Here is a 12,057-nt window from a genome sequence, read left to right as displayed (position 1 = left end):
GGGTTATAGCGCAGATTGCGCCATTGAAATTTTTAGGGAGGGTATTTTTCTCATTTGTGAAGGGGGGCTCTTGCTTTTTTGCGGGGGGGGGGGGGAGTCTGCACGATGTTTGAGGGGGGGGGAGGGAGGAGTGCACCCTTGCTCTCAATGGGGTTAGGCACCTCTGTATTGTTTTGATGAACCCAATAATAATTAAACAGCCAGCTTTACGATTTCATCTGCACAATAAATCAATACACAAATCTAGCTACATTAACCACTATATAAAAAACTCAATATCGTGAGAAAACAAATAAACCAGACTCCTGAGTTGTTTTAAGACAAGAGCAACTTTCAAAATGGCTCCATTTACTGAAGAGCGGAAGTAGTTCTTTTCCAGATAGAAAGACGCTGATAAAATGTAATTCATATGAAGGCAGAAATGCGTTTTTAAAGCTTCTGAAAAGTAGTAAAAACGTCTGTCATAAATAACGTTTGTATCTAAGTAGAACCGAACTTCATTGTCAACTACAGTGTGTCCCCTTCCCCCCTTGCAGTGCTTTGACGCAGGTAAAACACTTGGGTCGAATGTCTCGGTTTTTACTTTTATGAGTTCTATTCTGTTTGCCTAAAACAGAAGAGAAATAATGCCATTAAGGAAAAACCGGTAGCGCTAAAGATCTCAGTTAACTCGCCTAATGGCTATGTTTACGATGCCATAAAAATCGGAATTGTGAAGTTACAGGTTATGGCAAGAGAAAAGAAAAAAACGTGAAAATTACAAAATAAGGACTTATTTCGCAGTCCCTTTCCAAAGATTATGATCTATCAAATGAGATATAGAACAATATTATTTTAGATGAGACATTATTTCGAAATAGAAACAGAATAACCACAGCATTTGCATCAATAGTGGGAGAGAATGAACTATTTTTTAAGGTATCGTTCATGAATGCAAAATAAGAACGTGTTGTTGTTTTTTAATTAAAAAAAAAATCAAGTTAACTTTTTAAAAGTAGCACATTTATAATTATTTTAATTCACACCCAAAATTTTGAGACCCTAAAAAAAGGAGGGGAAAAATAAACAGCAGATTTAGATCTTTAAACGTGGACTGTGACAATAATAGTGGAGAAAAAAAAAAGTTAGCACTTAGCAACAGTGCAAAAGAATAAATTAGTTTCCACCAAAATTAACTCATTTTGTTGCTTCGATATAATTTGATTTTATTAAGATTTTTCACAAGTTCATTTCTCTTCTTTTTCGGAAATTGAAATTCGAATTCAAAAAGTTTTAATGCTAAAAATACTTTTTAAGAGATCATATGAGTATCTATTACTGCAGGGGTTGCCCATCCCCTAAAGACGATAGCAAACTTCTCTCTAATATGGTACGGAGAACCCCCCCCCCCCTCCAAAGAACGAGAATCCCAAAATGAGAAAGATCAAAATACTCTAAAATTAATTCTTTCCCAAAAAGTTACGTCGGGCGCTGTCTGTACAATGATTCCCCGACGAGAGCAGAGGCAGGCCCCTTGTTGTTTTGGTCGCTGTGCCGTCCCCCCCCCCCCCCCCCCGAAAGACCGAGTCCCTAGTTTCCGACTAGGCTGACATGGTCTCTCGCCCGTCCTGCTCCCGCTTCCGCCTCGTAGACACTCGTTGTTTGTTGAGAGAGAGTGAGAGAGAGACGCATGTACAAATATCAACCCGCCAAACGTACAATCGTAATTCAATTTAAGCAAAACGTTGCATACATGTGACTAACCGCGAACAATTTATAATATACAAATCAAAAACTTGGCTTTCGTCCCGATAGCAGATGTATAAAACTATTCTATCGGGCATCGGAACTGAAATACAGAGATGTATTTCGCTGCCGGTAATTTTTAACCCGATACCGAAGTAAATTACCGAAGTCGCAAGATTCTGAACACAAAGTAATACACATCGGAAAAATTGCGTCATGCGTCACGCGACAGCTTCAATGGGGTCGTTTCCAAAATTTTAAAAGTTTTTTTTTTTTTTTCCCTGAAAGAGCATGCTTAAAAACATAGGATCTGACCATTTTTATTTTCTTCTATATCTAATATAGAGAAGAAAGTATTGGATTCGTGCAAATTTTCGAATTTCGAAGGATTCGAACGTTTTGAGGTGTGCTGAGTCCATTTCGACTATTTTTCGAAAATGTCTGTGTGTGTGTCCGTCCGTGTGTATGTTACGTCTGTGTGTGACCAGTTTTTTGTGGCCGCTCTACAGTAAAAACTATCGTATGAAATGGAACGAAATTCGGTACACATATGTGCCTCTATGTGAACTTGTGCCCATTGGTTTTTGGCGTGAATTCCTACAAGGGGAGTGGAGCAATGGGACGTTTTTTGCGTTTTTTACGCGTGCTTGCTATTCCTCAGGAAGTAATTGGCGGAATCAAACAAAATTTGGTCCATATGTTGCTATTAACAGGAACAGATGCTGATTCAATTTTGGTGTCAATAACTCAAACGAGGGTTGAGCAATAGAACGTTTTTTGTCGTCAAATGTGACTGCGTATCTCAAGAAATAATGAACGGATAGAAAGAAAAATATATCGGCAAGTAGCCCTTAGTGGGTATAAGAGCTGATTTTATTTTGATGTCAACAGCTGAAAAGGGGGTGGCGCAGTCGCCCGTTCTTTTTTCCCATTGTGAGTGCCCTATCTCAAGAAGTAATGCTACCTTCCGGATGAAATTTGGAATAAATAACAATCCATATGTAAACAGGCGTTGGTTCAATTTTGGCGCCAATCGCTCCATGGGGGGGGGGGGGGGGCTTATTTTTTTGTGTGAATAAAAATAGCTTTATAAATGCAACAATTCGGAACTCCAGCGCTCGAATACGCTACCTTGCGGTGATTTACAAAACTGCAAATGAAACTAAAACATTGCCACGTTGCGTTCCACGTGTGTCTGTTGACGTAAACACAGGCAGTTTGTTCTGAGTATTTATTAACGCAATCGATGTCTTAGTTTGCTTTCAGCTACAGAAATTAATTCGTCCCTTAGTAGTATTCTCGAGCTTCTCAAAATAATATTAGTTTTCATTATTTCCTTAATAATTGGTGAAAGCGAAAATTCTGGATTAACAAACTTGGATAACGTTATACAAGGTAAAAAATTTTATTGTTTTGTATGAATTTGTAAGAATATGGGGTTTTTTTCTAATCTTAAATTAATTAAACTTACCATATTTTACAGCAGCATTTAGTTGGAATGGACAGTATGCAAAATATTTTCTTGAATATATTATCGTAGAACAAAATGAATAACCGAGAAAGAATTTACTTTATTCCTTTTATTCTCAGCTGAAAGGTTTCGCCAAATTTGTTTAGGGTTATAGTTTTAGTATAGTGCGAGCAAAGTAGCCTTGGCGAGATTTCGCGTTTTTAGTTAAACCATTTTTAATTTTTATCATGAGTGGAATAAAATGGTAGTAAGATTACAGAATTCGATAAGTGAAAAGAAATAATGGTCAATCAACTGAAAAGAAAACTCCCACCATATATCCGTGAGAATTTTGTTGATGATTTGCATAACATGACACAATTAAATCGTAACTCACAAATTAGAAAAATCGAAACAGAAAATTTTTAAATTAACCGATTCGGGAATTCGAGAGAAATAACTCAGCTACAAATGGAAAACAATAAGCGCTAGCCAAGCAAGGCAAAAAAGTACCATCTTCTTTCGATAACAATTTGTAATGTCGTATTGAATTTTCTAGCATTAATTGTTATTCTTGTCAGGCCACAATTATTATTTAGTTTTATCAAGAATTGATAAATATCGAATTGAACATCGTGGAAATAGCTGCTAAGAACTACGAACTACGTAGTTTGCATTAATCTTTGACGTTTAGTAATGCTTCTTGAATTCTCATTTCTTTCTACGTGGGCCAGAATATCCACAAGACTTTGAAAATTAATTTAAAAAGAATAAAGCGAAAAAATCATACGTACGAACAAAAATCACAACACTTTTAGCATTTTCTTCGTTACCATGTGCGTTTGTTTTAGTTTTTAAGTCCGCCATTAGACAGTGACTTCAGTGCCCCCTATAGTTCGTTGGAGTTGCGAATAAGAAAGATAAATTGTAATAGACTGTCGTCTGCGTATTTCACGTGATTTTAACTGTTGGAAAATAACCAGAAAATCCATAGACTAATAATAAGAGTAGACCGAGCTTTCTCATTCTTGCTGATGAAGAAAATTGGTTCATAGATGTATCATGTGACTAGTGGAAGGGCTTGGCGAAGACTTTGGCAGCATGGTTGCTAGATGGCAGCATTATCTATAGTTTGGCATTCGACATGTATTTTAAGACAATGTGTTTTCATTTAAAAAAACTTCCAGGTGCAGAGATTGAACTGTTTTTCTTTTAGTTATGCATTATTTTGACATTAGTAATAGTTTTTGATCAGTTTTCGGTAACTTTTATTTCATTTGGAGCTGTCAGCGTTGGCGTGAACGAAATGGCGTAAACGTTTTGCGTTAACGCAAAAATGTACTAATCGGTATCTTAAATTGAAACTAGTTAAAAATCTTACCGTTTGCTGATTCTTCTTGGTCGCTTGCATCTTTTATTGCTTAGAGAGTTATTGAAATTGACTAAAGAAAATGCACAATACTATCTAAACGAAAAACTCACTATATTAACAAAATATTTACAACTTAGAATAACAAATTTACAAATCGGACTCCATAAAAGATCATTCTTCCGTGTTCCATAAATTCTATTTATTTTATTTCGCGCTGGCGTTGATCGTCTGCTACGATTAACGCCCGCTGTTGCTAGGATATTCACCAGTCACATGGTTTGGTTTATGAGCAGTAAAAGGGTTGCCATAGCTCGGTCTACTCTTATTATTAGTCTATGAGAAAATCGCGATGATTTAAAATTTTTAACTGTTGCCATCTTGCATTTGTTAACAAATAAAATATCTGTAATTAATTCAAGCAAGGCTTTTAAAATAACTTTCAATTTTCGCTCTTTGCTTTGCTTTTGTAATAATTCAGACATTGGGATGGTCGTCAAGTTTTTGCATGTGTAATTTTGTTTTTGTTGGGAATATTGCTTCCTCGTCAAGCATGGGGAGGGATCAGAAAAAAAAAAAAAGAAAAATATAGACGAAAGTTTCGTGATGGCCACAACATACTAGTTATTAAATGTGAATGAAAACTACACGCTTACTTGCTATTCTGTCTGCATGTTTCAGAAAGTAATAATTTCCCCCAAATGAAAAATAATCGAAAGTTGTTTTTTTTTTCTTTCATAGAATTTGTTATCTGTTTGTGGTCAACAATCGTCTTGTTTAAATAAGTTGCTTAAGTTTAATATTTTTGAAAAATTACTTTAATCGGTGCGCTTTCAGTGTTTACGCTTCTGCCGATGACATCACAAATGATGAACTGCCATTTGCTGTTGTCATTCACAGAGCAAAATATTTAATTCGCATCTTTACTCACGTGTATTGGCAACGATATGGTTGACAGCAAGCGTAGAGCGCAATATTTAATTCGCTTCTTGATTATCATAACGTGGAAACGTGGTAGAAAGATGCGCCAAAGAGCATCATTTGCGACGTCATCAGGACCACGGCTTGTCTGAAAAATCGGACATTTTAAAAAATTAATTTAAAAAATAACTGTTGGAAAAGTGAAAGTGTTTTCTGGGTCCATGTTTTTTTTTTTTTTTTTTTGCTTATTTCAGTGACTAAAAGTCTATCTATCAATTTCAGTGACTAAAAGTACTACTTTTGACTGAAGGAAACAACCTCATTCCGAGAGTGGCAGGCTTTCCAAATAGATGAAAGCAATGCCCTTTTAGTTACAAGTTACAGTGAGTTATACTGCCGTGGGAAGGTAAAGAGCAGTGTCTGCAAAAATGAGTTTTTGAAATATTTGAAGAAACGTGTTTTGAATACCCCACTAACAACTGACATGATGGACCTTGACTTTTGCTTCGTGCTCCGTTTTCAGCGGAAATCAAATAACATTTGATAGTAATTTATACTAGCGAATATCTACTCGGAAAAAATCCAGCAGATAATTACGTCGGATTTTTATTGTTATTTCGGGAAGAATAGGGATTTTTCATTATCTTTAGTACAAATATTCCTTACATCATGTACACAATCAAGAAAAATGATCAAAAACCAGGGATTTCTCGGAAAAACCAGTAGAGTTGACAGGTATGAAAGCAAGCTTGTGCAATAATCTACAACACGCTATATGACAAATATTTAAAAAAAAAGACAAATCCTGTTCTGTAGCTTTCCAAGGCAGAATGGTAGTCTCGGCTTGAAATGATCACTTGGGACCACAATGACGTTAATAACAATAACCGATTGACCACAATAAACGAATTTCGAAATCAGAGAAATTCACCAATAAAAGAAGCAGATACCGAGTTTCAAATTAAAATGAAAGAAATAAAATACTAGTTTAAAAAACTAAAAAAAAAACGCGCTTTCATAGCAAATGAACTAAAAAGTGAAAAATAATCTTTGGATGATAGTAGTTTACCAATCACTTAATTTTAATGTAATACAAAAAAGCGTGGGGGGGGGGGGTGTCTATTTACATTTTTGCTTGGACAACAAATGGAAGAAATTCAAGACAACTGATAAGAAGCACCCCACGCTTTTTGTATTACATTAAAATTAAGTGATTGGTCAACTACTATCATCCAAAGATTATTTTTCACTTTTTAGTTCATTTGCTATGGAAGCGTGTTTTTTTAGTTTTTTAAACTAGTATTTTATTTTTCTGTTTTTTAGTCTTATGTTGGAGAATTGTCAGGCAAAGTTTTTTTTTTTTTTTTTTTCTGTATATGAAAATTTGAATCAGATTGGGACTTAATTGACGAATAAAACGAGTGCGAGGTAATATCTTAAAGTTAAGATAAGGGCACCCCGATGGGAACCTACTGTGAGTCATCGATGTATATTTGCGGAAATCATATTTATATTACTTTGAAAATTTGAGATGCATTTGAATAAAAGTTTTGTTCAACAATGGTCTGATCAGCAATGAATTTCCAATTGAAGGCTCACCTAAATTTTGGCATGAAATTAGTTTAAAACAATTATATTTCATGTTCTAATTACCTTGGAACATTGGAACAAATTTTGTCTGATGCAGAAAAATTAAAGGTTTTGTATATATTTTTAAATAATTTTTGCGAGCATTTTTAATGTATTTTTTTTTTAATTTTTCCTTTTTCACATTGTTGGATTTATGCCAAAATATTGATTAAAATTGGACGAAACTAACAATTAAAAGAGTTAATTAATTTGATTATAGAATATTGCATTGTCATCGGGTCTGAGGTCGCGTGCCAAATTTCAAAAGAATCCGATCGCAGGAAGTGAGCAAAATTTGAGCTGCAAGATTCCGTTACAAGATACATACATACATACAGGTGAAGCTAATAAAAGCGTGTTAAAAAGAAAAACAAACCCTCATCTTATGTTTATGCATGGGTGCCCCTCAAGGGCGATGGCCCCAGAACGAGACCCCCCTCAAAATTTCAATGGCGCAGTTTGCGCCATGAAAACCTCCATACCTTGAGTGCACCTCCAGTTTATATAGCACTAGCAGTAACCGAACAGCGATGATCGTGCTAAAAATTAAACTGAGGTCCGTTGAATAAAAAAAATTGACGTCCCCTCCCACTCTGATATGAAATGATCATTTTTCTTTGTATAAAATGCGTACTCATTTTTTTTTAAAAAAAAAAGCACCTATTTAAGTTTCTTCGGAATTTAAAACTTTTCGTCAAATGATTAATTTAGATTTACATTTGCTTTAAAACTCTATTTAGCGAGTGAAGCGGTTTTTACTGCAATATAAAATATTTCGCCAAATAAACAAAAACAGACATCAAATAATATCTTTCAAATGTAAAAATAATTTCGTAACTCTATTGTTTATCGCCAAACTTGCCCAGCAACCACGCTATCAGAATCCATCCGTCTAACGAAAAAAAAAAAAAAAAACATGCCGTGGACCATTCAAAAATCATCGTCAGAAAAAATGAAAATGTCGTGAATTTCACTGGGATAAAAACAAATCAAAAGTTTCTTTTATTTCAAAACAAATCAAAAACAATGAATTTTATTAACGGTTGTCTTAAAGCAATAATCCTAGACTGAACTGATCAGCGCCTAACGCGCCAAGCGACCACGCTACCGGGACTCAGTCTTTTTGCGACTGAAGCGGATGTTTTTTCTTTGGCAATAATAAATGTTTCGCCAAACAAACAAAAAGGTATATGATCACATTAACAGTAGCTTTCAAATCTTTATATATGAAGAGTTGCGTTTTCCGGCTTTGCCCGGTCTACCTTGAGAATAAAAATTGTGTCGAGTGACATATATTCAACAATCAGGCTTAAATAAAAGAAAAAAAAAGCAACATGCAAAATTAACTTTCCAAACATTGACGACAGATATTAAAATACTTTTAAGAAATTAAAATGCGAAAGATGGATTTTGGAAACGTAACCATGGAAACATGAAATAAAATAAGTTTAAGATATTAAATGCAAACTGAGGAAATAAATGGATTCAAAAAGCGTAACCTTGGAAACGTGAAAAATTAAATGAGTGACAACCTGAATCAAAATGACATATTTCGAAATTGATTTAAAAACGCTTGTAACTTTTTTTCCTTTAAAGATAGAAGCTAATTTTTTCGACTAAAGGTCGAGAGAGATCTGGAGTAAATAATCTCGCTTTTCCAATGCTGTCAAAAAGATAACTGTGGGACAATTCCTTCACTTTTTATTGATAGATTTAATGAGGAAAGTAGTGCCTAAATTGCAGCTAAGCCTAAAAAAGTTCGAGCTAAAAAGGCAAATTACTCCCGTCGTAATGAAGTTATAGCATCGAAACAAATTGCTTAGAACGCAGGAAATTCTACCCTTTTCAACGATATATAATATTAATATGTGCAAGTAATTTTTCAGCCCTTTAATAGCCAATAATAAGCAATTTACGTGAAATTCGGGACTAAATTGGAATAAAAAAAGAACTATTTATCGGATTTTTTTCGAATTATAGCCTATGTTACTCAGTGAGAAGGCACTTTTCATACATTGAAAAATTTTTTCAAATAGGTGCAGTGGTTCCGGAGATTACCTCGAAGATATAAACACACAAAAATTCGTCCTCTCTCTTTATAATATTGGTATAGATTTTGCATGGAGGAACATCAAAACATTCTTTATTTGACTCCATCAGTTCCGTTCAGGCCCGTCATTTGTTATGACTCGGTAGGCCATTCTAATAATAATTATCCATTTATATGAAATCAATTTAAATAAAACAAGATTGATAATAGATAAGCAAAGAGCTTACCTTCATTTGTTCATCTGTTGTTCACGTTGGGCCTTCTCTCTATAATCATTTTATATTTCCTTTAATTGTGTAGTGTTGTCATTATTACATGCTTTATGTAGTCACTGCTCAATAATTTAACTAATAAAGAAATTAAATACATTTATTAGCTAACGTTACATCACATATCTACACACTACGGTGGTTCGAGAGAGACTGACTGTTTTACAATATGGAAGCGAACGCGGAACAAAAATGAAAAAGTTTTGGTTTGGATTTGAAAGTTCGCGTTTCAGTTTACAGTTTTGGTTTGCGTTTAGCAAGGTTCCTCTTCGGTTCACTTCAGAGATCACTATTGGAACGTCATTTTTAATACCCCTGCTTGATCTCTGAAGTCATTATTTGCTGGTTGTTTCTATGTCTGGTAAAGTCAGGCTTAGGTAAAGGTTTGGTTAAGATATCTGCAGTCATTTCCTTGCCTGGACAATATTCTAAGTCAATTATTCCGGTTTCCTTCAGATGTTTGATGTTCTGGTACTTTATATCAATGTGCTTTGTTTTAGCGTTATACTTGTCACTTTGAATCATTTTTATGCAGGATTGATTGTCTTCCATCATAACTATTGGTAGTTCTTGCGGTAAATCCAAATCTTTTAAAAGACTAATTATCCATATTGTTTCTTGTGCTGCATTAGCTGCTGAAATATATTCTGCCTCAGCAGATGAAAGAGCGACTGAATTTTGTTTCTTGGTGATCCATTGAATAGGAAAGTTACCAAGTTTAAAGAGATTTCCACTGGTAGATTTTCTGTCAGATATGTCTCCAGCCCAGTCTGCATCGGCATAGGTTGTTAAGATTGGATTCATCTCTTTCTTTATAATCAACTTGTATTCTATAGTTGTTTTTAAGTATCTTATAACTCTCTTAACTGCTTCCCAATCCTTCTGTCTGGGTTTTTCATTCCTTCGGCTGAGGATGTTTACAGAGGCAGATATGTCAGGTCTAGTGATTGTTGCTATGTATAACAGTGTTCCTACTGCTTGTCGATATTTTTTATTATCCGGGAGTAAATTCTCTTCATCATTTAGTTTTAGGTAACCCGGTTCCATTGGTGTATCGCAAGGTTTTGCATTTTCAAGATCAAATTTTTCTATTATTTCTTGTATTTTGTTTCTTTGATCTAACATCATGTTTCCCTCTTTTGTTATTTCTATATTTATTCCTAGGTAATGATTTACGAAACCTAAGTTTTTTATCTCAAATTCCTTTTCCAGTTCTTCAATTATGTTACTTATGTCTTTCTCCTGCTATCAGCATATCATGTACATATACAATAATGTACACTGTATTATTACTTCTTGAACATTTGAAAAGCAATTTATCAGTGTTACTCTGCACAAAACCTAGTTTTAGCAAGAAATCAGCAATTTTCAAATTCCAAGCTCGGGCAGCTTGTCTCAAACCATATATGGCCTTATTCAATTTTTAAACTTTATTTTCTTCGCCTGGTTTTACATACCCTTCCGGCTGACACATGTAAACCTCTTCTTTCAACTCTCCGTGAAGAAATGCTGTTTTCACATCTACATGGTTTATTTTCAGATTTTTGTATATTGCGTTGAATAGGAAAGTTCTTATTGTTGTGTATGCAACAGTTGGTGCAAAAGTTTGATCAAAATCCTGTCCAAACTTCTGTGAAAAACCTTGAGCAACAAGTCGTACGCGAAACTTTTCTACAATTCCTTTAGAGTTGTATTTTGCTTTAAAAACCCACTTGCATCCAATTATTTTCTTCCCTTGGGGAGGATTAACTAATTCCCAAGTGTTATTTTTGTTAATGGATTTTATTTCATCTTCTATAGCTTCAAGCCATTTTGCCTTTTCATATGGGTTTTTAATATCTTCTAACTCTTTCCAGTTTTTCGGTTCTGTTATTTTTTGTATATTTGTAGTGTAAGCAAATCTGTCAGGAGGTATTCCTTTATTTTTTCTTCCTGATCTTCGCGGTTGCTCAGTTGTTTCTTCATCATCTGAATTCTCGTTATCTTCTTGTATATCGATTTTTATTTCTCCAGAACTTTCCCCTGCTTTTGTACATTTTCCTGCAGCAGTGTTTTCATTATCTTCAAGTAAATCAAGGCTTGAATGATCTTTGATTTTCATACTTAAATTTTCATTTTCAATAAATTTCACAGTGCGAGCTTTGATTACATTTTTTCCTTCAGCATAAATTCTGTATCCTTTACATCTGTTATCATATCCCACAAAAATACCTTGAATAGCTGTGTCATCTAGCTTTCCTCGCTTAGTTTTATTAATATACGCATACGCTTTACATCCAAATATTTTTATATTGGATAGATCGGGTTTATTATTTGTCCACAGTTCATAGGGAGTTTTTTCTTTAGCTTTTGTGAGGAGCCGATTTTGAAGGTAGGTGGCTGTGTTTATTGCTTCACCCCAAAATTTCTGAGGTAAATTTGCTTGGGACAGTAAACACCGAGTCATTTCAACTAAACTTCGGTTTTTTCTCTCTGCTACCCCATTTTGAGAAGAGCAATATGGTACAGTTAATTGATGCTGAATACCTTTTTCTTTTAAGAAATTTTCAATCTCTTGATTTATATATTCTCCACCATTGTCTGATCTTAAAGTTTGTAAAATCCGCCCAAATTTATTTTTAGTCATAGCGATATATTCCTTTAA

The 12,057-nt window shown here is 34.4% G+C and overlaps 1 protein-coding gene across 1 annotated transcript in view; it reads right to left on the bottom strand.

Annotated features, from left to right (window-relative positions):
• LOC129226909 (uncharacterized) overlaps window positions 1-11,514 on the bottom strand; it is a 111,982-nt gene extending 100,468 nt beyond the window's left edge. The window contains 1 exon segment of the mRNA XM_054861538.1: window positions 11,126-11,514. Coding sequence (XP_054717513.1) covers window positions 11,126-11,514 — 389 coding nt within the window.
• Between the last annotated feature and the right edge of the window lie 543 nt (window positions 11,515-12,057).

Source organism: Uloborus diversus, chromosome 7 (genome assembly GCF_026930045.1).
Source record: "Uloborus diversus isolate 005 chromosome 7, Udiv.v.3.1, whole genome shotgun sequence".
Classification (NCBI taxonomy): domain Eukaryota; kingdom Metazoa; phylum Arthropoda; class Arachnida; order Araneae; family Uloboridae; genus Uloborus; species Uloborus diversus.
Note: the sequence above shows the minus strand (reverse complement) of the source record. Positions and strands in the feature narration are given on the sequence as shown.